This window comes from Pipistrellus kuhlii, unplaced genomic scaffold, assembly GCF_014108245.1.
Source record: "Pipistrellus kuhlii isolate mPipKuh1 unplaced genomic scaffold, mPipKuh1.p scaffold_m20_p_7, whole genome shotgun sequence".
Classification (NCBI taxonomy): domain Eukaryota; kingdom Metazoa; phylum Chordata; class Mammalia; order Chiroptera; family Vespertilionidae; genus Pipistrellus; species Pipistrellus kuhlii.
In genome coordinates this window covers 33,223,174-33,250,272 of record NW_023425573.1, presented here as the reverse complement: position 1 = coordinate 33,250,272, position 27,099 = coordinate 33,223,174, and the positions used below count along the sequence as shown (strand labels likewise).

General features: G+C 40.0%; 1 protein-coding gene and 1 non-coding gene across 3 annotated transcripts in view; both read right to left on the bottom strand.

The window, feature by feature from the left end:
- The window catches only part of CWC22 (CWC22 spliceosome associated protein homolog), a 47,677-nt gene extending 34,087 nt beyond the window's left edge, over window positions 1-13,590 (bottom strand). The window contains exons 1-2 of one of the 2 annotated variants that reach the window (XM_036421473.2): window positions 13,452-13,590; window positions 2,849-2,986 (exon numbers count right to left, since the gene is read on the bottom strand). In XM_036421473.2, coding sequence (XP_036277366.1) covers window positions 2,849-2,875 — 27 coding nt within the window. In that variant the 5' untranslated portion in view covers window positions 2,876-2,986; window positions 13,452-13,590. Of the gene's footprint in view, window positions 1-2,848; window positions 2,992-13,451 lie in introns of those variants that run through there. The other variant, XM_045575303.1, reaches the window with a different exon arrangement.
- Window positions 8,234-8,363, bottom strand: LOC118710037. The gene has a single exon (XR_004985262.1). It is a non-coding gene; the product is annotated as a small Cajal body-specific RNA 24 (non-coding RNA).
- Window positions 13,591-27,099: the final 13,509 nt, after the last annotated feature.

Genomic DNA, 27,099 nt, shown 5'->3' with positions numbered 1-27,099 from the left:
TCTTAGCAACACAATGAGGTAGAAATATTCAACATCTATAGTAAAAAGGTAATATGCTAAATCATTCTGGACATCCTTCCTAATGAAGCCGGGGCCTGAGGGAAGCCAGCTGGGTCCTGGGTTTCTGCGGGCGGCCAGAAGGAAGCCAGGCCGGGTCCCGGGTGCCTGCGGGTGGCCTGAGGGAAGCCAGGCCGGGTCCCGGGTGCCTGTGGGCAGCTGGAAGGAAGCAGCCCGGGTCCAGGAGCTGGAGGGAAGCCGGTGCCAGCAGCCAGGGGGAAAGAAGGCCTACTCTTGCAGGAATTTTCGTGCATTGAGCCTCTAGTATATATATAGGTTTGAAGATCTGACATCAAGATCTTATGCCAAATATGGAACACAAGACTCATTCAAGTCATGGTAACATCAAACATAGTATTTACTGATATTTATTATATGGCATAGGCCTTCCTGCATAGATACTCTGGAGAATACAAAAGAAAACCCCTCAGGAATTTATTATCTTGTAGGAGAGAGATGGTTATAAAGACTTCCACAATTAAAAATATCAGATTATATATTCCTGAGAGAGAGAGAAAGAGAGAAGGAGGAGAAGGAGGGGAAGGAGGAGAAAGAGGAGGAGGAAGGGGAAAAAAGGAGAGAGGAAAAGAAAGAGATACTAAAACTGCAAAGTTTACTTTTTCCTTTACAAGGCACTGTAATTATTTTGATTACATTAGGGAGATGGCCTCAATTCTGTGCTAATGATTTTTAACACTTCTCCATAACATCTGTTGTGAGAAAGAGGGAGAAACCAAAAATATTGAAGTCGTGAATCAGGATTTCGTAAATATGATCACGTTAATGGTTGATTGGCACAAGTAGTAAGTGCTAACAGGAGATCTTGAGTAGGGCACAACCACCACGGTACAGAGTGCTGAGGAATGATAGTAAGGGGACCTGAACTAGGCTTTAGTAGGTGAACAGAATTTCACTATGTGAAAAATCATTTTGGGTAAGATCCAAATAATAATAACCAGAATTTCCCAATTTCCTTTATCATAGAGTTTAGATTATAAGTCAGAGCAATAGCCAAAACCGGTTTGGCTCAGTGGATAGAGCGTCAGCTTGCGGACTGAAGGGTCCCAGGTTCGATTCGGGTTAAGGGCATGTACCTTGGTTGCGAGCACATCCCCAATAGGGGACGTGCAGGAGGCAGCTGATTGATGACTCGCTCTCATCGGTGTTTCTAACTCTCTATCTCTCTCCCTTCCTCTCTGTAAAAAATCAATAAAATATATTAAAAAAAAAAAAAAGTCAGAGCAATAGTTGAAAATAACATATTGTCAAAATTAGCTTTAAAAATTCTCTCTTCATTTAGCAAAACAAATATGGTACACCACGCAGCCCTTGTACTCTCTAACAATGTAGAGACCAGTACAAGAAGGTGAGTGAAGCAGGGAGCCCGAATCCAAAGCTCTGGGTAACCATTAGGCTCAGGGAGCAAGTCAAGAGCAAGGGACAGAAGGGCTGGAGGAAGGGAGCTTGCTTCTTGCTTAGTAAGGAAGCTACTGTAAAGCTCAATGGGAAAACAAAAGATCCTCAGCTCGCCCTCACTGGTTTGGCTCAGTGGATAGAGTGTCGGCCTGCGGAATGAAAGGCCCCAGGTTTGATTCCAGTCAAAGGCATGTACCTTGGTTGCGGGCACATCCCAGTGGGAGGTGTGCAGGAGGCAGCTGGTCGATGTTTCTCTCCCATAGATGTTTCTAACTCTCTATCCCTCACCCTTTCTGTAAAAAAAAATCAATAAAATATAGTATTAAAAAAAAAAAAAGATCCTCAACTCAAGCCTCTTGAGCCTAACAGGTGAGCTCAGAACATCAAGAGAAGATCTGAGCTTCCCCTGAGGCAAGACTGACGCCAACCCAGCTAGTGGACCTGCGTGTGGCTTGCAGGATAGTGAGAGGAAAGCACACAAAACTGAAAACTGACTGGGAGGGTCCACACCATGGCTCAAGGGATATCACCGAGGACGCATCAGTAACACAAGAGGGAAGGCTGGAGAAGCATCGTCTAAGAGGAGCAGGAAAAGATTCTGAGAGAGACTAGACACTTCTCCCTCTGTAAGCTAACTTAGTCTAAAAGTCTATCAACTCAGTTTATTAAGCACCACATACCAGGGCTTATACCCAATGCCTGCTGTTAAGAAGGTCACAGTCTACTGGTTCTCTTTAAAGAAAGTTTATGGATACAGAGCTCATGGAGGTGAGGAAGGGAGAAGTGGATAGATTTATAATCAAATAAAAATACACTTTCCCCTTTAATACTCTGAGACCCAGGAAGTGATATGCCTACTTTTATGGTTGGGGGTCACCACAATGAGGAACTGTATTAAAGGGTTGCGGCCTTAGAAAGGTTGAGAACCACTGCCTTATTTCTTTTCTTCATAGCATAGTTGAGCACTTAACACTCTAACAGATCATGTAATTTACTTATGTTTTAAGTTTATGATTTATTTTGTTTCATAATGAACTATGCAACAAAAGGCTCACTTGTAGACAGATAAGCAGGAACTACGACCATTGGGCATCATAGCTCATTTCATGTGCATTAAAAATTTCCTGCCCTCTTATTTTTTATCATGTGCTCACTGACATTCACTTTCTTGATTCATGCATACACACCCTATATGTTCTCTCAACTGTCCTTTTGAACATTATTACTCCCACCTGACCAAGTATATACATTTGAAATTGTGTTAGATGTATGCACAATGTCACTTTACTGTCTGAATTACATACATGCATTTTTGTTTAAAGGATAGGTAATTGACTACATGTTGTTTTTTTAATTACAAGTTTCAAACACTTACTTTTATCTGTGCCACACTACTTTTCATTTTCTGTTGCCAGTTGATCCTATCAATCAGACTCCTTAAGCTGGTCCAAATAACAAGTACCAATGGTATGAATTCTCTGACAGTTTACTTTTTTCTGTCTGCAAGGATTACCTATAAAATATACCAAAGAAAGCTTTGTTAACTTTGACCAACTTATTTTTCGTAGTCAGTAGGCATAGATATAACCAATAATAAAAATATCCTTAGATAGCTCTATATAATAATGTATTAAGAACACATATTATTAGCAAAGATTCTGAACAAGAGAGCAAATAATAAAAAGGGTATATTAAATGCAATAAGGTATTTTATTCTTATGACTAAGAAGAAAAAAGTTAATTTAAAAACTAATGTCAGATAACTTTATTCAACTTGTTCTCAATGAAGGAAACATATCTACATAATAAGATAGTATTGTGACATTATAAAAAAAAACACATACAAAAAAACAAGTAAACAGAAAAAACAATTATAAAATATCCAATGTTCTTGTAATAATGATCAGAGATAAATATACTCTGCACGGAAATATAAGATACTATAATAATGACTAGCATAATCAAGTCTCAAAGGCAAAGGGCTGCAGATATATGCACTTATGAGAATTATGTATTTGTTCAGAATAAACCTAGTCATCAACATTAAAAGCTAAAATTAAATTTCACTATCCATCTGTTAAACAGTTTAGGAATTTTTGAAAAATGCTAAACTGATAGTTACGTTTCCAAGTATTTTACTGGAGTTACATATATAAGTGACTTAGGGTTTATGAGAATTGCATATTTAAATGATTTATAGTATGGTGCACAGAACAGAATTACAAAAACAATATGAAATAGAAAATATTTTTAAGGTCAAGAATATAGAGAAAGAACTGTTCTCAGTACCAAAAAAACTGAATACAACTAGGAAAAATATTAATTTTAATGCAAAAAATTATTACATATTATTAAGTACAACTTCTTTTTAAAGATGAAAGTCAGAAAAGTTATGATATGAAATGGAGACATATCTACATAAACTTAAATCATAAACTTAAAACATAAGTAAACATTTAATGCCCTAAGCTATAATAGTTAGTGATGGACCATAATTAAAAACCTAGACTGAGGACAGGCAATTAAGTGTTCTTTTCATTAGACCATGTACACAAATAACCTTGACACTATAAAGTGACATAGAGCTGCTACCATTTAATACAGATGGGGATGTACACAATCACTAAATCCAGGAAAGTTTCTATTACAATGGTTAGCATGGTATCAATCTTAGCAAGTGCAAAATACATAAGATACTTTATAAACTTATCAATTTATAAAATATAATTTCAACCTAAAGCACATAACTATTGTGCAAAATTTAGCATTTTCCTCTGATATTCCTCTTGGATCTTAAACCTTATCTCTCTTCTCAACTTACCAACATATAATAAATAAAATAAAAAAGCGACTTTCTATGTATTTTATTTCAAATTTACCTTACTTATTTAAATTTAGTGTCATTTCCTCTTTCTACCCGTCAATCATCATTACCAAATAAAATTCTGGCAATCAAGTATACCATGTCCCAAAATGTAAGTATGAAATGGACAATTTTGTAAGGTAGACTGGTACTGCAGTTCTAACAACAACAAAATGTTTAAAGTACTATCACCATCCAGATTTATATAAATTTCCCTCTAGGGAAATTCTTAGAGTTCAACATGTACATGCTTGATACTTGGTCTAATTGGAAATTCTTGCAATGAGAGCAATTTATCCAGAGTTTATAGCTCTCACTGCTCTTTTTGGCACCACTATGAGGATTTTATGATGAATTATTAAATTTTCCTCTCCTTGTCACAAGTAAGCAACTCAGCAAAATCACACCTGCTTTCCTTAGCAAGGAGGAGATTTTATAAGGACACAAAGTTTAAAAATGATGACAATTTTACATCAGAAAGCAAAATATTTAATAACATATTTAAGGACTTTAAGTGAAAATGAAACTATAAATTCTGCAATTATCTCAAAAATTCAGAAAATGCAAAAATATTCAACCAATGGCCAAAATGCACCGTTTTCTCTATTATTTCAGAACAACATTTCTACTCCTAAGGAAATTGTTCAAAGGGGAATGGATTCCCTTTCATTTGCTCTTTTGCATTCTACACAGTAACAGCCGACTGGACAAATCTCAGATATTTTAACAGTTAAAAAAATAAAAATAAATCCATAAATCATAGTTGTCCAGTGGGAAGAATGATAATATTAATCAATATTCAAAATAAAATGTAGTTTAAATCTGTTCTAAATGCAAAAAATAAAATAAAATAAAATAAAATAAAATAAAATAAAATAAAATAAAATAAAATAAAAATTGGGGGCTGGAGGGAAGAGAATGGAGTCCTGAGAAAAATCCTCAAATAGGATCCAAGCCCCTGCCCCTCCAAACAGTGATTTTTCCTTCTGAGGAAACAAGACAGTAGCAGTAGACTGGCCACAGTTCTTAAGCATTAATTCTGTCCCTATCGGTACTGAAGGAAAACCCCTTTGTTTAAGAAAACCATTCTATTTTCTTTGTTGCTATTTTTTAAATATATATACACTAGAGGCCCAGGGCACAAAGTTTGTGCACGGATAGGGTCCCTAGCAGCTGACAGCTGGGGTCTCCCTTCCCTGGCTGCCAGTTGGAGCCTTCCTTCGTTCCACACCACCCCCTGGTGGTCAGCACATGTCATAGTGAGCGATAGAACTTCCCATCTCCCGGTCAAACTTGTATATTTTGTATATTAGGCTTTTATATTTATAGATATTAGAGAAAAGTCTACCCATGATATACCACATAAAGGAAAGTGATGCAATTTGATTTTAGCATAGTTCCCAATTTCAGGAAAATAAAAATGCCAACATACTCCTATCCCTTTCAGAAAATGTCACCAGGTTCAAGGTGACATTCCTTATCTGCAATTTTGAAATCTGCAAATAGATTTTCCTTTTTAAGTTTGTTGTAAACTCATTTGGCAACAACAACTGATATGCACCAACTTTAGACTTCATGAGACCCTCATTTGATGTGCAGCAGAAATATTAATGTGCTTGATTGGAGGACTCTGCCAGGACCCCAAAATGGCAATTACTTAACATATCTGCACTAAAACCTGCACTAAAATTTCTTCTCGAAAATCTGAAAAATTCTGATTGTCAAAACATGACTTCAAGAATTACAATAAGTCGAAACCAGTTTGGCTTGTGACTTCAAGAATTACAATAAGTCGAAACCAGTTTGGCTCAGTGCATACAGCATGGGCCTGCGGACTGAAAGGTCCCAGGTTCAATTCCAGTCAAGGGCATGTACCTTGGTTGTAGGCACATCACCGGTAGGGGGTGTGCAGGAGGTGGCTGGTTGATGTTCTCTCTCATCAATGTTTCTAACTATCTCTCTCCCTTCCTCTCTGTAAAAAATAAAATATATTAAAAAAAAAAAGAATTACAATAAAAAGTTGCAGACTTGTACACAATATTGTTTTTTCTTAGACATTGCACACTCATAACCATTTCAATGACTGAATATCCCTATGTTCAAGTACAGGGCTGGAAGCTGTGCAGACAGTATCTGTATACTGTTGAAATTTTGTAAGTGAAGAGGAATCCTATCTAATAAAAAGGGAATATGCTAATTGACTGCCACACCCTCAAATATGACAGTGCCCACAGCCACACATGGTGGCGCCCAGTCCCCTCCGTCCCACTGGGACGACAGGCATGTGGCATGGCCGCATGCCTGCCTCCAGAGTCCCCCAGTTCCCTCAGTCCTCCAGCCCCTCAGGGCTGGCCCGAGGCACAGGCAAGCCTCAGATGTCGGCTGCCCAGGCGCCAAGGGCCAGCCCAAGGCACAGGCAAGCCTCGGATGGCAGCTACCCAGCCGCCCAGGTCTGCCTAAGGCTCAGGTAACTAGGGCCAGCCAAAGTTTGTGCTGCCGGCAAAGGCAGCAGCAGAGGTGTGATGGTCCGTCGCCTTCCCCTGAGGGCTCCTGGACTATGAGAGGGGGCAGGCTGGACTGAGGGAACCCCCATCCAGTGCATTAATTTTCATTCACTGGGCCTCTAGTAAACAATATAAAAGCCTTTGATTTGTCTCTGGTCTGTGACTCTATATAGAGGAGTCCACACCAATTTGGGGACATCTCATGATAGATTCTGATGAGTTAAAACAACAACAGAAACAAACAAACAAAAAACAGAGTCTAAAAGTTATTACTTTTTAATGAACTCAGTGATACCGATATTCATGCTAAAAAGAACTCACTATAAACTGGGAATAGCTGTTCATTCATTTCCTTCATCATTAAGCCCGTCCATATGGGCTGGTATTTAAGTAATGAAAGAAATCAAAGTTAGTGATGTGATCATTTTGACATGCTACTTCAAATGTTTTAATAGTTTATTAACTTTGAGAGAGAGAGGAAAGGAGAGGGGGAGAGGGCGAGAAACATCTACGGTATGTGAGAACATAACATTGACTGACTGCTCCTGCAGGCCTCCTGCCAGGAATTGAACCAGCAACCTTTCAGTGTACTGGACAATGAAGCCCAACCAACTAAGCTACATTGACCTGGACACTATTTAAAGTTAAAAAAAAAAAAAATTATTTTGCTGTTACCCTGTTTCCCCAAAAATAAGACAATGTCTTATATTAATTTTTGCTCCCAAAGATGCACTAGGTCTTATTTTCAGGGGATGTCTTATTTTTCCATGAAGAAGAATACGGTACACATTTATTGTTAAATGAAAATAAAGGAAATTTATTACCTGTATATGGTACGGTAGTATGGTAGTTATCAACACAAACCAGACAAACTGTGAATCCTACAGTATCAAGAATTTACTCATTTATTCAATGACAATCATGTCATCATCTTCTGGAACATCATCATAACAATCCAATTCCTGAATTTCCTGGTGAATTTCTTGTGACTTAATTTCCTTCACAATCAGTGGACCAAATCTCTCATGTTTAGCCTAGGGGGGGCCTTATTTTCGGGGGATGCCTTATATTTCACTCAGAAGGAAACCTGTAAGTAGGTCTTATTTTTGGAGGATGTCTTATTTTCGGTGATACACGGTACATAGGAACACCCTTTAACATATTCTGTGCTCCTTTTCACCAGAATATAGGCTCTATAAGAGCAGGAATTTTTAATTTTTGTTTCAAAATTTCTATCAGCTATTTCTTGATTTTTAGTATTGATTTACCATTGAGGTGTTTTAATATTCTACATGTTGAACTTATTATTGCATTTATGAGGTGAGTTCCCTTTACCCTATCCACTCTTTTTTTTTTTTTTTTTTTTTTTTTTTTTTTTTTTTTTTTTTTTTATACATGTCAGTAGTGGAACGATCCACCCTTTTTACTTGCAAAGGGTGAACAGAAAGCTACTATATTTCTCTAGGACACTTACAAACAGTTTTCTTCACCTTAAGAAGAAACTGAATAAAAGTAAATGTCCATTACCCTATCCACTCTTTATCTTTCCTTATACAGCCAATTTATTTTTTTTATAAGTCTACACTTGATGCCTCCAATCTTAACCACCCATTAACTTCACCCATTAACTCCACTTATCCGCCAACACCGCGTTTTCTATTCTCACTACAAAGTACTTATCGAGGTTACATAATGACCTCTTTGTTGCTAAACTCATGGACCATTTCTTTTATCTGCCATTGCTCTATAATTTGGTCTGCGAAGCTCCTCTTACTGAAGTTCTTGCTTACAGGGACACTGGGTTCACCTGGTTTTCCTCCTTTCTCCATTATTCTGTCCACCCCTCTAACATTTACTTTTCTGTAGAGGCTAGTCTTTGCTCATGGATTTTTGTCTGGTTTTGTTCATTGCCATATTCCCAACATAGAAAGCTCTCAATACTTATTTGTTAAGTGAACAGTCATTATCTTTTCTCCATAGTCCCACTGGAAAAACATCTTTACCTCCACACCTTCAATTAACATTTATAAAAACCACTCTTGCCCTGGCCCATGTGGCTCAGTTGGTCGAGCATCATCCCATGCACCAAAAGGTTGCTGGTTCGATTCCCAGTCAGGGCACATACCCAGCTTTCGGGTTCAATCCCCAGTCGGGATGTGCACAGCTTTCAAAGTGGGCTTTCTAAGTATTTAATTCAAGAGCCATTTAGCAAACCACATTCCAAGAACATTTGGAGGTGGGAGACTCCAGAGATTTATGAAGTAGCCCCTAGACACACAGCACTATGTTCCCCTACAGAGCCTCCTGTCACCAGCTGTCCTGATAAACTAATTCAGGGAAGAACAGTCAAGGTAGCTATTCAGGTGGAAGTGCTGAACTCTGCCCTAGCCTATTACATTTATGAATTAGGTTCCTAGTCAAGTTAAACATAAATCTCCAAAGGGTCTCTCCTTCCCATTAGATAACCTGTTCTATATGACAGGAACACGTTTCTAGGCCAAAACAGCCATTATGATCTTTTTGGTATTTCTTCACTGGGAAAGACGAATTACCGTATTTTTCGGACCATAAGACGCACTTTTTTCCCCCCAGAAGTGGAAGGAAAAAGTCCCTGCGTCTTATGGTCCAAATATAGCCTACACATATACTTTAAAAAAAAAGTTTTTTTACTTGCCCGGCTCTGTGTGGTCTCTGTGTGCTTGCCCGGCTCTAAAATGGTTCTAAATGCTGCTGTTTACTTTACAGGGTTGATTACATGTGTTTATGACTGTGATGTTGGGTTTTAATGCACATAAAATATTTTAGGACACTATTTGTTTCAGAATCTTTTTTTCTTCATTTCCCTTCTCTAAAAACTGGTGCGTCTTATGGTCCGGAGCGTCTTATGGTCCGAAAAATACGGTAGCTTGGTTGCAAATGGCAAAGGCTTGCTTTAATCCATTGATTCCTCCTGATGTATTATTTTTGAAGAGAATGCTTTGAAAGTTTGCCCTTAGTTGTAGGCAATGAAATGTCTCTTCCAATGTCCACTTAGGAACTACATACACTGAGATAAAATATTTAGGCTATCGGTTTAGTAAGTCTGGAGGCCTTCTTGTACCACCATCCTTCCATGCTAAGACTTGAACTGAAAAGTAGAGAAATATGAATAAGCCCACAAAGTTATCAGTGGGATAAGCTCTATTACCAATAATCATTTTTTCTTAAACTAGCTCTAGGCTAGCCATGACTTATAGCAAGTTAGGGATAGACCAAGTAGTACAAAATTTAGACTAAATAAAAGTGGGCAATAAAGAGAATAATGTTCAAATTAAGGCATGAGCTTTATAAATACACTAGAGGCCCGGTGCACAAAATTCTTGCATGGGAAGGTGTGTCCCTCAGCCCAGCCTGCATCCTCTCCAATCTGGGATCCCTCTCACATTCCAGGACTGCTGGCTCCAAACTGCTCACCTGCCTGCCTTCCTGACTGCACCTAACTGATTCTGCCTGCCAGCATAATCACCCTCTAACAACCCCCCTGCCAACCTGATTGATGCCTAGCCGCTCCCCTGCCAGCCTGATTGCCTCTAACTGCCCTCCCCTGCAGGCCTGTCCCTCCCCCCGCCACAACTGCTCTACCCTGCAGGCCTAGGTCCCCCCACAACTGCCATTCCCTGCAGGCCCAGTCGCCCCCACTTCCCTCCTCTGCCAACCTGATTACCCCTAACTGCCCTCCACTGAAGGCTTGGTTGCCCCCAACTGCCCATCTTGTGGTGGCCATCTTGTGTCCACATGGGGGCAGCCATCTTGTGTGTTGGACTGATGGTCAATCTGCATATTACTCTTTTATTAGATAGGATAGAGGCCTGGTGCACAGATGGGGCCTGAAGGATGGCCTGGGTGAGGAGCCTGTGGTGGTTTGCAGGCCGGCCACGTCCCCCGGTGACCCAAGCATAGGCCTTGGTGTCTGGGATTTATCTTCTATAATTGAAACTTTTAGCCTTGAGCAAAGGCCAAGCAGGCTAGGAAGCTTGGCTTCCTCCATCGCCAGAGGCAACCAATGCCTCCTGCTCTCTCCACCTCTGTGGCTGCTGCCATTTTTGTTGGGATTTATTTACCTTCTATAATTGAAACTTTGTAGCCTTGAGTGGAGTCCAGGGCCAGCCACGGCAGGCAGAAAGCTTGGCTTCCTCCATTCCCAGGGAAACCCAAGCCTCCTGCTCGCTTTGTGGCCACAGTCATCTTGGTTAGGTTAATTTTGCATACCCACTCCTGATTGGCTGGTGGGTGTGGCTTATGGGTATAGTGGATATACAGTCAATTTGCATATTACTCTTTTATTAGGCAGGATAATGTTTCACTGTGTACTACAGCAACTATAGACCACTTGGCAGTGCACAATCACCAGTTAGGAGAGTTAACCACTCACAATTCAAAAGCTCAGAAAACTGACAGAGCTCTGGCTGGTTTAGGAAAGACAGTTAAGTAGTCCAGGAAGTGTCAGAATTTCAGAAATGATAGGACTAAACTAGTCAAAGTGGGGAAGCACAGGGGTCATAATAGGGATATACTGGTTGGCTATAGATGAAATACTTTGAAACATTTCATAGGGAAGGCAGCAAACCTAACTCTGGGGTGGGATGGACCACAGCAGATCCCCAGATGAGCTAGACCAGTGGCTCTCAAACTCGCATGAGAATCACATGGATGGTTTGGTAAAAAAGAGATTGAAAGATCTCCCTCCACCCCCCGCCTCGCCATTCCCCAGTTTCTAAATCAGCAGGTCTGGGCTAAAGCCCAACAATTTACATTACTAACAAGTTCCAAGAAGAGGCTAGTGCTGCTGATTCAGGAGAGCACATTTTCTGGACCCTGGGCCAATGTTCCTGGCTCCTGAAGTTTCAGAGCTCCAGTCAAACGAAGTGGGAAAGGCTCCATAAAAGTGGCATGGCCACATAAAAAGAGGAAGGGCAACATTCAAAACCAAAGAACAAGAACGGAGACAGCGAATTCATGTTATAGTAGTAACAATAATACAACAGCTAGTCGAAACCGGTTTGGCTCAGTGGATAGAGCGCCGGCCTGTGGACCAAAAGGTCCCGGGTTCGATTCCGGTCAAGGGCATGTACATTGGTTGTGGGCACATCCCCAGTAGGGGGTGTGCAGGAGGCAGCTGGTTGATGTATCTCTCTCATCGATGTTTCTAGCTCTCTATCCCTCTCCCTTCCTTTCTGTGAAAAATCAATAAAATATATTTTTAAAAAATAATAATATAACAGCTAAAACTGCACTGTGCACAATGCCTTCCTTATATAAATTATTTTTCTTTATCCTCAGAACAACCAACCCACTGAGGTAGGTTATCACTATTAACCACAATTTTCAAATGAGGATGCTGAGACAAAAGATGTTAGGTAACCTGTCCCAAGAGAGAGACTTAATACGTGCTAAAGACAGACCGAAATCTTTGCCTTTCTGCTGGTCCCCCAGTACCAGCACAAGTCAGTCTCCTCCTGCAGATGCTGCCTGTGACAATGCTTCTTTTGATCAAAATCACGCTTTTTAATGGCAATCCTAAATTTGCTTTTCCATGGTTAAGCAATTTTTGAGGTTAACTCTCCAGTTCACAGACAATCCTAAAATAAGACAAGTTAAAGAGGAGGCAAGTGAACTTGGTCTTCAGAAGCCCAAGTTTGCTTGTTTATCTATCTGCTATTTCTAGTCTGGGTACCTACACATGTAAAAGAAATTCTCACCATACTTGTAATCACCGAAGTCTTGCATCTGAAATAGTCTTTCCCCAATTTTTCCCTTCTTCTTTTATCTCAAGAAACTGTTGTGAGGATTATGTGAAAACAGGTCTACTGGTGCTGCAGTTAGGCTCGGTGAAATTGACAATTGTTTTCCTGTTACATGCAAGTGCACTGTGGGATCCTGGGCGCCCGGAAAGGGGGGTGACAGGTTTGGAGGCTGATCACCTTACAGAAGGAAAAGGGACGACGGAGGAAGTGCAACACATACCGAGGAACAAAGAGACCCCTCGGAGTAAACGCCGAGAACAACCATCCCTTACGGGGCACACGTATGACAAAGACACGACTAATGGCATTTTAGAGAAGCAGCCAGGAACGTTACGACGGAGAGTGGAACTTTCGCTATTTGTTAATGAACTACACTTCATTAATCCCGCTTCCACCGACTGCAGCCCGAGAGAGAGGGGCCTCGAGCCCAAACGACTCGAGATGTCCTCAGTGATTCGCCGCCGAAACACAGCCCACACGGAAGGGGAGAAGCAGCGCGGGCGCAGGGTTTCGGCAACAAAGACCCTGCGGAGACATGGTACCCACACCCTCGCTGGGAGGCTGGGCCCCTCCGCGCGGGCGGCCGGGGATGCACGTTCGCCCCTGGCCCACCCGCTCAGGCTCCGCCCGGGGGCTCTCCCCCTCCACCTCGCGGGCCAGGCCGCCGCAGGGCGGGAAGACGGCCGCGCGCGCCCCGGCGCCGCCCGCAGCCGCCCCGGCATCCCCGCACCCACCCCGGGGCCCGCTCCTCTTCCCACCCGGCCCGGCAGCCCAGCACCCCCACTCCGGTTCGCCGCCGGTGGCGAGTCTACCGAGTTAGATAATTACCTGGAACTCCACCGCGCCGCCATTGCACCGGAAGTACGTCACTTCCCCTTCCCGGCCGCAGAGTAAGAGGAAAAAAGAACGTGAACTACATAAAAAAAAAACCAAAAAACTGAGGCTACATTGGCTTTGATACGTTGTCCTAGTGAGTTAATTAAAAAACCATAACAGAGCAGTCTATCCCGTCCCGCTGTTCCCTTCCCCAGGAGGCGACAAAAGAGAAGTTGACACAAACTACAAAACCCAGCATCCACCGCCTGGGTGGGTGGAAATGACGTAAGCAGCTGTAGTCTAGGCTCTGGATGCCGCAATGTGCGACGGGAATTGTAGTTCTTCCCGGTAAGCGCCAGAGAGTATATTCAGGTGGCTCATGGGAAACCCGGTAGGGAATTGGACTTGGCAAAATCTGCTTTAAAACTTTTTCTTCGCAGTTGCAAAAAGTTAACCCTAGTAGTCTTTCCCGTGAAAATATTAAAAAGAGCAGACACCCTTTTTTATACTTTTTCGATAATTAGACGAATAATCTAAGCAAAAATAAATGTTACTAAGTGGTTACATGCGTACTAAATTACAAGATTTTAAGCTCAAATGAACGGGAAAATATTAGACCATAGACAAAATGCAGTAATGAGGAGAAGCTACTTCTATAGAAAGAAGATGATACATCTATTTTAGGTCCTTCAGGAAGCTAGAGGTGGATAGAGTTAAGAATGTGGAAAGGTGGAAGGAAAAGGCAGGAAACCAGATGGGGCAGGGGTAGAGCCACACTGGGATACGGTGGTAGGCCCTTGTAACACACTCTTGCTTAGTCATTGACTGGAGCTACCACTAGAAGAATGTGGTCTCAACACCTGAGTTGGACTTCAAAGTGTTAACAGTGGAAGGCTGTCATGGAAGACACTCCTCCCTGGTAATACAAAGGACCTTTTTTGTTGAAGAGATACCTGAGCAGCACATCTCTGTGGCTGTCACAGTTCACTTCTTGCTCCATGGAGATTCACTCTCTATACACATATCGATGACAGTGCTTTCTCTAGGTGTCTAGAAGTCACCCTGGCAGAGAATTTGCTCCACGCACTTGGGTCTGTTATGCCCAGACTTCGTGATCCCCAAGGACCACCAGGGAGCCAAGTCCGTGGGAGCTCATCCTTGCCCCGCCCTGCCCTCTCAGGTCCTTTCCAGAGTGTTTAATCCTATATTCAAAGAGAGTTCCCCAAAGTCAATAAACTCACCCTGTGTTTATGTTCCAGTTAAAACTCTGCCAGTGAAGTGATTTAGCAATTGCACTACCATACTGGGCCAAGGACTCACTGTGCCCCAGATATCAGCAGGGATGGTGTTTTTTGTTTTTTGTTTTGTTTTGTTTTTTGGGTGTGTGTGTGTGTGTGTGTGTGTGTGTGTGTGTGTGTGTGTTGCCAGTCAGGTAGTGAGGGATTCAGTCTCAAAATCCCAATTTACAACTCTTTTTGGTCAATCCTGGTACCATTGGGTCCTCTGAGACGTGAACAGAGATAGAGACAGAAGTAACACCCATGAAAGGAAAAGGCAGGCAGCAAGACTGAACAGGAGTAGTCAACAGATAACAATGCAGATCTGACAAAGTCTCTGGAAGCCTAAGAAAGGTCCAGCATGAGGATTGCCTAGTAGAAGTGTCTTGTACTTGGCAAAAGTCTCGGTCCTTGTAGCACCTCTTGCTTGGTCATTAGTAGAGGCCGCCCCAAGAAGAGCATAACCAGAACTCAAAAGCTGAGGCCAGCTTGAAGGAGTTCTAAGTTAGAGGACACAAGTCCTTCCTTGAAGAAAAGTCTGAACATCTGAAGGGTGCATTTCTATATCTGCCACAATAGTATTAGCAGTAGAGAGATACCAGGAAGACTTAGGTTTGTGTGGTATGCTCCATGTTTCTTAACTACCTCACCGCTATTATGAGAATTGCATGGGAAAAATTCAGACCAGAGCCTTCCCTAAGTTAATTTAAAATTTAAAATTTTCAGAAATTGTAGATTTTACAAGAAGACCCTGGAAATTTGTCACTGCCCTCACTATTCATAATAGATTCTTAGTTCATGGGAAGCATTGATTAAACGCTTATGAAATAGTTCTTAGGGTATTTTTCTTTCTAATGTTATTGGGACTGTAATAAATTGACCACAGCAATTCAGTCTCATTTTTAAGCAGGTTTCTGCTTCTCTCTGAAGCTTATCTAAGACTCTAGTTTAGTGATTGTGTCTTCAGCAAAATAAAAGTCTCAGAGCTCTGTGGAAAAGACTGTAGTAGGTGCTCTGAACTATGGGTATTTCAAAGAACAGTCTTTTTTGTTGTTGTTGCAGTGTAATCCTTAATTGTACATGTATATCACATTTTTATCCATGGATGGACTTCTAGGTTCCTCCCATATCGTGACTGTTGTAAATAATGCTGCAATAAGCAAGGGTGCATATACACTGAGTGGCCAGATTATTATGATCTCTGAATGCATAATAATCAGGCCACTTAGTGTATATCTTATATAGTAATCCTATATAATAAAAGACTAATATGCAAATTGTCTCCTCGACCAGGAGTTTGACCAACAGGCAGTCTGGCCAACTGCCCATGTCCCCTTCCCTGGCCAGGCTGGCCAGACCCCAACCATGCACAAGTTCATGCTAGGCCTCTAAGATTATATATATATATATATATATATATATATATATATATACACACACACACACTCACACACACACACACACACACACACTGAGTGACCAGATTATTATGCACGCAGAGATCATAATAATCATATACACTGGCCACTCAGTGTATATTTTTTATATTTAGTCTTTTCTTTTTTCTTTTTTTTTTTTTTTTTTTTTTTTTTTTTTTTTTTTTGTATATAGCCAGAAGTAAAATTGCTGGGTCAGATGATAGTCCTATTTTTAATTTTTTGAGGAACCTTCATATTCCTTTCCATAATGTCTGTACCAATTTATAATCTCATAAGGCTCCTTTTTTTCATATTATTGTCAACACTTGTTATTTGTTGTTTTTTTGATAATAGCCATCCTGACAGGTGTGAGATGGTATCTCATTTGGGTTTGGTTTGCATTTCCCCATTGATTAATGATGTTGAGCATCTTTTTCATATGTCTTTTGGCCATCTGTATATCTTCTTTAGAGAAATGTCTATTCAGATCCTCTGCCTATTTTTAAATTGCATCTTTGTGTTTTGATTTTGAGTGGTATGAGTTCCTTTTATATTTTGGATAGTAATCCCTTATTGGATATACCATTTGCAAATACCTTATATTCCGTAGGTTGTCACTATTTTGTTAATAGTTTCTTTCACCGTGCATAAACTTTTTAGTTTGATGTACGTAGTCCTGTTTGCATGGAGACAGAAAACAAACTGAGGACTGCCTGAGGGGAGGTTGGTGGGGGGATGGGTACCAAAGGTGAAGGGAATAAGAGGTACAAGCTTCCAGTTATAAAATAAATAAGCCACGGGGATGCAGTGTATAGCACAGGGAATGTAGTCATTGGTATCATAACTTTGCATGTGGACAGCTACTACACTTACTGTGGTGATCACATCATAAGGCATACAAAGGTTGAGTCACTATACTGTACACTAGGAACTGATAAACTATTATATGCCAACTGTACTTTATTAGGAAAACAAAAGTTTCTTAAAGAACAAAGTCTCAGATACCATCCTCTAAGATGACATTGCTTAGGAAACTTAGGCTGCACTGGTGGAACACGTCAGTATTTCAGGGCTCTTTTTTGTGCATAAGCAGACATATGTCATCAAAGCTTATCGTTTCATCCCAGGCCCAGCGAGATTAAGAATTAATGACAGTGAACTTAATAAACTGTTGAAAGGAATTTCAATGTGCTAATTTATTCAGAATATTTTGGGTATTTTAATGTTCTGTTCTTTGTAGATTCCACCACCACCACCCCCACCCCCCCCCCCACCCCCCCCCCCCCCCGCCCCGGAAGCTATTTCAAATCTTTAATTTAGTTCACTCCACCTTCAGGATTGAATTCTCCCCAATACCTAAGAATTGAGAAACAAAATTTTTAACTGAATGTCCTTTCTGTCATAGCATTATAACTTTCTATCAAAAAAGAAGGTTTCCTCCTTTTACCAGGGTATAATTGGACGATCAGTTGTGCAACAAGGTTATTCTCGGTGTCACATTAGAGAATAGTATTCATTTCATCCTGTAGCAACAGGGCTGACTTTATATACAGGGCTGACTTTATATACAGGGCTGACTTTATATGTGATGACCAGCTCATGAATGACACTCGCTGTTGGCTTTAGCTGGGAAGGGCAGTCAGCTGAGTAGTGCCCGTTTCCTTGGAAACCAGAGGATCCTCATTGGTCCCATTCCCTTAAAAGCCCAGATGCCCTTTAAGAGAGGTGGTGGGTGAGTGGGGGTGGGTCTAGAAGGTTTGCCGAAGTACCTGAGCGTTACTTAGGATTCTCCTTTTAGGGGGTCAGCAGTACTAACCTGCAGGGGGTGTTTGGGAATGTGTGAGGGCGGTGAAGCTGGTGGTGTCATCATGCTGTGTTACTTGCATTTTGTAGAAGGAGGAGGTAGGGATGAGGAGGGGGCACAGGATGCCAAATGTCTGCGGAGCTCTAGGAAGAACCGTCCCATCTAACATGCCATTTGAGTTATTAATACTATGAGAAATACAGAAACAAGTTAAGTCACTTGGGTTCAGAGGAGTGGCTAAACATTTTTTTTTTTCTTTTGTTGTTGTTATTGGTTTCCCCTGAACATACCCCAGTGGGTAGGGGTTTGGGGAAGATAAGAGTAATTTAAATAAAATAAAGAATTTCCTTTGGATCCCATATCCGAATTCTAATGTGATGATTTGGTTCTGTTACAGCTATATTTGAAAGCATAATTAATCCAAATACAAAGTCATTGTAGCCATAGATATTTTTTAAAGCTAGGAGTATAGGTGCCGGGAAGGAACAAAATATATTCTTTCACTGATTTTCTGTAAGATGTGTTTTTGTCCAGGATGCCTAAATCCTGGCTGGCCATGTTAGTCACACAGAAAAGCTGCAGCTTTGACCCGCTGTTGCGTGACTCAATTCATATCATATTCTGAACGTTTTAACAAGTCTCCAGTGCTTATGTAACCCACAAGTCATAACTAAAAAGTGCGCTTGGAACTATTTCTGACAGCTTCCATGAAAACACTTTCATTGGGGTGGCCAGCAGTTTTGAAGTGCCCTGGGCAATGTGTTGATATGGGAGGTGGGTGGGAACAAAAACAAGAAACCCACTAAAAAGGAGGTTCTCATGTGCACACACACCCTGCCCCTCTCCACCCATGTTTTTCTTTCTGATTATGTTTCCAGGAAGCTGTTCTTTTCAGACAAATGTTATGTTTCCAGAAGGCAAGTCGTGTTTTTCTCTGTAAGTGAAAGCAGAAACAGGAAAAAAACAGTTTACCAGGGAAAGTGGAAATGAAGAGGAAAATGGGACCTACTAGTAAATAAGAGCTACAAAGGAGCTTGAAAGCAGTAAAAGAAGAGGAGGTAGAGAAACAGAGAAATAAACAGAGAAATAAATAAATGGTAATATGGATATTTCTGAGTCATCATCCAAAAGGAATTATCAATAATGCAGGTAATGATCAACAACATATTACAAGCAAGGAATCTCTCTTTGGAACAAGAGAAGGAATTGATTAGGGCAGTGGTCCACAAACCACGGCTCACGAGCCACATGCGGCTCTTTGGCCCCTTGAGTGTGGCTCTTCCACAAAATACCACGTGCGGGCGTACACGTACAATGCAATTGAAACTTCACTGCCCATGTGCAGAAGTTGGTTGTCCGCTCTCAAAAGAAATTTCAATCGTTGTTCTGTTGATATTTGGCTCTGTTGACTAATGAGTTTGCAGACCACTGGATTAGGGTGTGTGCTGCGTGCTGTGTGCTGGAATCTCAGCACCACCCCTGCTATGGGAGATAGGAGGTGGTGTACTAGGCCCAGCCACAAGCTGTGGCCTCTGCAAGGGAAGTTTAGAGAGCCAATCCCAAGTCCTCAGAGCATGTCCTGAGCCAAATCACCTAGTTTAAATGTATTAGATAATTACTCTAAAGCTCAGTGCTCAAAGCAGTATTATAGCTCACTTCCCGAGAGTCATGAATCAGGTGCAGCCTAGCCGGTCCTCTGGTCAGGATCTCTCACTGGCCAGTCAGAGTGCTGGCCAGGGCTTCGGCCACCTCAAGGCCCAGCAGGGGGAGGGTGCCTTCCATGCTCACTCACGTGGTTGCTGTCAGGCCTCAGGTCCTCAGTGGCTGTTGGCTGGAGTCATCACTTCCCTGCCCCTAAAATGGGCCTATCTGTGGAGCAGCTCACACATGGCGGCTGGCTTCCATCAGAGGGGACAGTGAGAGAGGGCACAGCCTAATTTCAAAAGCAATCTCTCTCTCTCTCTTCCTCTCTCTCTCTCTCTCTCTCTCTCTCTCTCTCTCTCTCTCTGTCATCTTTCTTTTGTTACAATCAAATCGCTAGGCTCACCCCACACTTGATAGGCCAGAAAGTGGGGAGGGAATGACCCAAGGGTGTGACTATCTGGAAGTTATCTCAGAGACTGTTTTATGGTAAGCAAATCTACCAAGCCTATTTTCTTCACCCTAAAATGAGGATAATAATGGCATTTACAACATTTAACAACACAACAAACATCATTTGAGTTGATTAAGGATGAATTAAGATGTTGTATGTAAAATGCTGACATGGTACCTTACACAGAATATTTTAATGACTTTTTTTTCAGTATTTTCCCCCTCTTTCTTCAAAGCAAACAGTTGATTTATTCGGCTCATTCCTCAGGAAAGAGATATGGCAGAATGGGAAGCTGAAGGCCTGCTGGTATTCCTGGTTTGGTTTTCAAAAGCCTAGATTCTAATAGAAACAGAAAGTTTGGGGTGGAGACCAAATATATTGGAAAAGCAGTATGGAAAGAGCTGGTCCCAGGAAGGAAAAATTGATCAAATGCTGGACTAACTTTCTTCTGCTTAAATCAGGCATATCCTATTTAAAAAGTATGTTTTCTAATTATTAAGAATAAGCAATTTGGCGAAAATTATGAACATTTGAATAAACAAGTCAGTGAAGGAAAATAGCCCCAGTATATTATGAAAAGGGATAGTTTTTATAACCTCATTTAGTTCTGGACCATGTGTTCTATAATCCCTGGATTAAGTAGAATGAAAGTACTCTGAAAAAGCAATAATGGGGATTTTGCTGCCTCAAGTTTAGGTTTATATTGAATTAAAATTTAATACTATGTGGTAGTATTTTAAAAGGCATATATCTGTAGTCAGCAAACTAGTTAACACTGTCTTAGAATACAACAACTATTTTTTCAAAGCTGTTCTAGGAAAAATGCAGACTGTCTGGATGGCTTAAAAGCTCGTATCCAATATACTGGAAGATGTAGGAATAAAAATAAATAAGGGACATGTCTCACATTTTGTGTGTTTGATCTCTAGGAATTATGACTAAGCACGGCCATAGTAAGAGTCATCAGGAGGAACATGAATGGTTCTCTACTTTCAAAAATCTGTGTACACAAATCTAGGTGAGGAATTATGTGCCATTTCTCCTGGAGTCCATGAGTCAGCCCCTTCCAGGCCATCCCTGTCCTTCCTCTACTTTGCCACCTGGTCCAGGGCTTGACTTCTTTTCCCCAGAGAGATGTCCTTGACTCCTGCCTTCCCTCAGGGTCCAGGCCCGAGCTCCCCCCTCCAGCCTTCTCTAGGAAACACAAAACCTAGCAATGTTGCCATAATCTCTGCAGAGATAACACCTAACAACAAGAAAAACAGAACAGATTCCTTTCTCAATTCTCACTTTCTCCTTTGTTTTCCATAACCTAATGGCTTTTTAAAATGTATTTTACTAAAGATCTGTCTTTCCCCCAATCCACATTTTCTGTCCCTAGAACAGTGGGCACAAATTTCAATCTATACCAAACTCCATTCAAAACAAAACAAGCACCGAAACCGGTTTGGCTCAGTGGATAGAGCATTGGCCTGTGGACTGAAAGGTCCCAGGTTCGATTCCGGTCAAGGGCATGCACCTTGGTTGAGAGAACATCCCCAGTAGGGGTGTGCAAGAGGCAGCTGATTAATGACTCTCTCTCATCAATGTTTCTAACTCTCTATCCCTCTCTCTTCCTCTCTGTTAAAAAAATCAATAAAATATATTTTAAAAAAAAGAAAAAAAAGATAGTCACCCTCACTTTCCCAGCCAATGGCAGACAGTCCAGCTTCTTCCTGTAGGAGTCTGAGTCCTCAGCATCTCCCCAGAAACTGGAGTTCAGAGTAATCGGGAGCTTGTCTCTCTTCGGGTTGAAAAAAGCAGTGCACCCAGTCAGTGCACTGCCTGATTCATATGATCTGTAGCTCAGCTTTTCTTTGCTTGTGCACGTCTCAGTGCTCATTTCTCTTTCCTTTTAGTTGTAGAACTTCCACTCAGCCAGCTTTCCTGTGGTTCTGGGTGATAGACCTTTTGTCTTTTAGTTGTAGTTTTGAAATTGTTGTGCAAGGCAGTAGTTTAGGTGTTTACCTATGCTGCCATCTTGGTTTCTCCCTGTATCTAAACATTTTATTTATTTATTTTTTAAAATATATATTTTATTGATTTTTTTATAGAGAGGAAGGAAGAGGGATAGAGAGTTAGAAACATCAATGAGAGAGAAACATTGATCAGCTGCCTCCTACACACCCCTTACTGGGGATGCATATGGGGAGAGATAAGATGGCAAGATTGCGAGATGACTACTTGCACACTAAGGTGAGAGGATCCCAGGTTAGTGAAGATTTCATCTGTTAAGCCTGGTTCAGATGTGGCAGTCATCATGAATCAAGTATCGGTGGGCATCTCTGCAGTGATTGGTGTGGACCAAAGATTGGATGGTGCCTCCCTAGAGATATGGGTCTGGATGAGACTCTGGGTCCTAGGCCCAGAAAATTTGCCTTCATATTTATTTTCTGTATTGGTTACTTAAAGGTGTCAGCATATCTCAAAAGCTTTCAGAAGATTTCCTGGGAGGATGGGCAAGATATTAGAATTATTTTTAAAGACACCTTCCAAATTTCATGATTCCTTCTCCCGCTAGGAGGAAGTATATAGACCTTGTTTTTGCATATGGGAAAATATAAAGAACAACCAAATAAGCAAATCACTTTCTCTCTCATGTGTCTCATCCCCAGCCTGCTTTAGAAATTGACTTAACTAGATCATGCCCCAGCTTTCCCCAATTCCATTTCTTTCTAGCTCAACTTTGAACGGTCCAGAGAAGGTGTATGAGAAGTTCAGAATCTCTCATCCTCACTACATCCCATTAGAAAATTTCTATTACTAACTGGGTGCCCTTACCTTATAGGTACAGTGCAGCTTCTTAGGGGTTAATTTGTGAAAACAGGAATAGAAATAAATGTAAGTTGAGAGAGAAACAAAATCTCATCAGACATACGTAGACATTTAGGTCTCTCTTAACCATTCTGTTAACAAGTTCCCTGACCTTACTCACGATGCTTCTTCTTAGTTCTACAGCAGAAGTAACTTTGTCTTTCTGTCTCTGTTCCTTCCTTTAGTTGTTTGCTGCTTTATGTATTCATTCATTTATTCAATGCTTGCAATCATCCTGTGAGTTTCTATTGGGTCTTTAATTCTTCACAATGTCCCTGTGATATAAAGCAGTTTGTAGATGCAATGCTACATCAGAGAGGAAGGAATGACCCGTTATTCTACTATCAATAACTGTGAGGACCTGTCTCATGTACTCTAGGAATTGCCCTGCTCTCAAGTCTGTTCTTCTCAATGTGCTCAGGAACTATTTTATTAGATATCATATAATACTAGAGAGTAGGAAGGAGCAGGGAAGGTATCATTATAGTTTATCAGTAGTGTCTGATCTATCTCTGGTATTTAGAACAAACAAAATAAATCTTAGTTACCAGGGATCAAGCAACATTTCATGAATGACTCAATGGTGCCATTACTGATATTTTCATTTTACATTCAAATTCCAGAATATTAAGGTAGAGAAGTTTTTTGAGTGCCTACAGCTCCGAGGTAGCGTCCTTTCCCACTGTGTGATGTTATAATGCATGCATAATTTATCATCCTTTTTTAGACAAATAAGAGAACTGAACTTGGACAACTTTGTTCAAGATCACATAACCAGCAAATGAAAGACAAGGGATTCAAACCCAGGACATTCTGTCTCTAAAGTTTTTCTCCTCTTTCTATCGTAACAATTGGCCAAATTTAAAATACTAACTAGCTATAATTTCATCTCAAGGAGGAATAATTACATATACTATACCGAATTCATTTCAAGCATTCTTAGTTGGGTGCTTTATGTCTTTATTCTTGACACAGAGACATTTTCTCTCCATAAAGACATTTGCATGGAAATGAGCTAATTTCTCGGTAGTTTATCTGTTCACATTTCTTTCCTGAAAGTGTAGGCCTCGGTATGTGAAAGATGACAGATAATTAATGTTGAAACCCCAGAGGAGAAAGCTGGAGCTAAGAGTTTCTGGAAACCAGATTGTGTTGAGTCAAGAGGAAGGAAATTGAAATTAGTAAGGCTTTCCCCTGACAAACACAGTGCCAGTGCATGTGCCCATGGGGCAAAGGCATGGTAAAAGCAGGGACATTTTAAAACAGCCTCCGTCACTTACTTTGCGAAATACTGCCTTACATCATATCACACACACTTAAATGTACCCACATGTCACATTAAATGTAATTTCTGTGCAGTGAACAGAATGTAACTGCTTTTTATTGGTTTGTTTTTGAAATTATTTATGTTTAGCTCTGATTTCTAAAGAATCATCCTGCTTACTAGAGAATGATTTTGAAATGAGACAGTCTAACCTACAAATTGTTGTCCAGGATAATTAAATTGTTTATAGCATTAAATTTAAATGATCAGAAGTAAATTTAACATTTCTTTGTAGATATTTAATTATTTTCATTTGTACTTGGAGCCAATAACTTTTATTTTTCAAACTAGAGCAATGCTTTTTTTAAAGCTACTTTATTGAAATATTATTCATATATTATACAAAGTCACCCATTAAAATGTATAATTCAATGGATTTTAATATTCACAAATACATGTTATGATCACAGTAATCAACTTTAAAGCATTTCATCACCTCAAAAAGAATCACCATACTCTTTCGCTATTTCCTTCCCTACTCATTTTCTTTTACTTCCACTCCAGCCCTACACAACTGCTAATCTATTTTTTTTTAATCTCTATAGATTTCTAAGTTCTGGGTATTTCACATGAATGGAATAATATGTAGTCTTTTTGTGACTGGCTCATTTTAGTTAGCTTAATGTGTTCAGGGTCATTCGTGTTGTAACATGTATCAGCAGTTCATTACTTATTATGGTTGAGTAATACATCTATTATATGGACAGATCACATTTGATTATCTAATTCATTAGTTGAGGCAGTTCCCTTGTATTCTTTGTTTGTCATGTGCCTTTCTCATGAAAAGACGTTGGAATTTTTTAAAACCCAAGGGGTTGTTTTATTTTATTGACATGATGTATTGCATCAATTGATTTTTCAGATGTTAAACCAACCTGACATTTCTGGGGTAAATCCCACTTGGTCATAGTGTTGCTTAAGTATTTGTATACAACTATTTTCATACTTATTTTCAATTCTTTTGAGTATATGCAAGGAGTAGAATTTTTGGGTCATATGATAACTCTATGTTTAAGTGTTTGAGGAACTACTAGACACCATTTTACATTCATATCAGCAAGTTCCAATTTCTTCACATTCTTATCAACACTAGCAGGTATAAAGTGGCACCTCATTGTGATTTTAGTAATATTTTCCTGATGACTAACGGTGCTAAGCATGATTTTCTACACTTACTAGCCATTTAGAAAGAATTTTTAAAGTTTTAAAAATGTTTTTAAGTTTTATTTTTTTCTTTTAAAGAGAGGGAGAGAGTAAGTCGGGGGGGGGGGGGGGAAGAGAAGGAGAGAGAGAGGAATATTTGTTGTTCCACTCATTGATACATTCATTGGACCTGGGATCAATCCTGAAACCTTAGTTTATTAGGACGATGCTTTAACCAGCTGAGCTAGCCAGCCAGGGCATTTATTTGCCATTTGTATATCTTCCTTAGAGAAATGTTTTTGCAACATGTTTGTGCTTTTTAAAAATTGGATTCTCTTATACTTACTGAGTTGTAACAGTTTCTTGTATATTTAGGATACAAGGTCTTTATCAGGCATATGATTTGCAAATATTTTTTCCATTTTGAGGGTTTGGGGATGTTTTTCTTCTTTTTCTTCACTTTCTCAGTGGTATTCATTGGAGCACAAACATTTCTGATTTTGATGAAGTTGAACTGATCTATTTTTCCTTTTATTGTTTGTGCTTTTGATGTCATATCCAAGACTCTAATGCCAACTCTAAGGTCATGGGAGTTACCGTTTTTTTTTGTTTTTTTGTTTTGTTTTGTTTTTTTACAAGTTTTAGCTCTTAAAATTATGTATTTGATCAATTTTGAATTAAATATTGTATGTGGTGTGGGGAAAGGGCCCAACTTCAGTCTTTTGTGGCTATTCAGTAATTTCAACACCATCTGTTGAAAGACTTCGCATTAGATGGCCTTGGCACCTTATTGAAAATCAGTTGGCTGTGACACACAATTTTATTTCTTGACTCTAAATTCTATTCTAATTCATGAATATGTCTGTCCTTTTGCCAGTACCACAGTCTTGATTACCATTGCTTTGTGGTAAGTTTTGAAATCAGAAATTGTAAGTCCTCCTAGTTTTTTTCAAGATTTAAAAAATATATATGTATATTTATTGATTTCAGAGAGGAAGGGAGAGGGAGAGAGAGATAGAAATATCAATGATGAAAGAGAATCATTGATAGGCTGTCTCCTGCATGGCCCCTCTGGGATCAAACCCACAATCTAGGCTTATGCTCTGGTCAACACTCAACCACTGAGCCATGCTGGTTGGCTCAAGATTGTTTTATCTCTTTTGGGTCTCATGTAATTTCATATAAATTTTATAATCAGTCTGTCTGTTTCTATAAAGAACTCCATTGAGATTCTCATTTGTATTATCTTAAAGCTGTAGATTAAATTGGGGAGTATTGCCATCTCAACAATATTAAATCTTCCAATCCACAATCATAGATTCCCCTAACTCCCATCCCATTTATTTAGATTTTTTTAAAATTTCTTTCAACGTTTTTTAGATTTCCAAATATGTTTTGCACTTTCTTTTTGTTCAATGTATTACTAAATATGTTATTGTTTGATGCTTTTGTGAATGGAATTATTTTCTTCTTATTATTTTCAGATTGCTCATTGCTAGTGTATGAAAATATAATTGATTTTTGTATATTGACCTTGTATTCTGCAACCTTGCTTTTTAGTTCTAATAGTGTTTTAGTAAACTCACTATAATTTACCATGTAAAGTACCATGTCACCTGTGGATAGAGTTTTACTTCTTCCTTTCCAATCTGAATGTCTTTTATTATTTATTTATTTATTTATTTATTTATTTATTTATTTATTTTTGCTTAATTGTCCTGGCTTGATCCTCCAGTACAGTGTTGA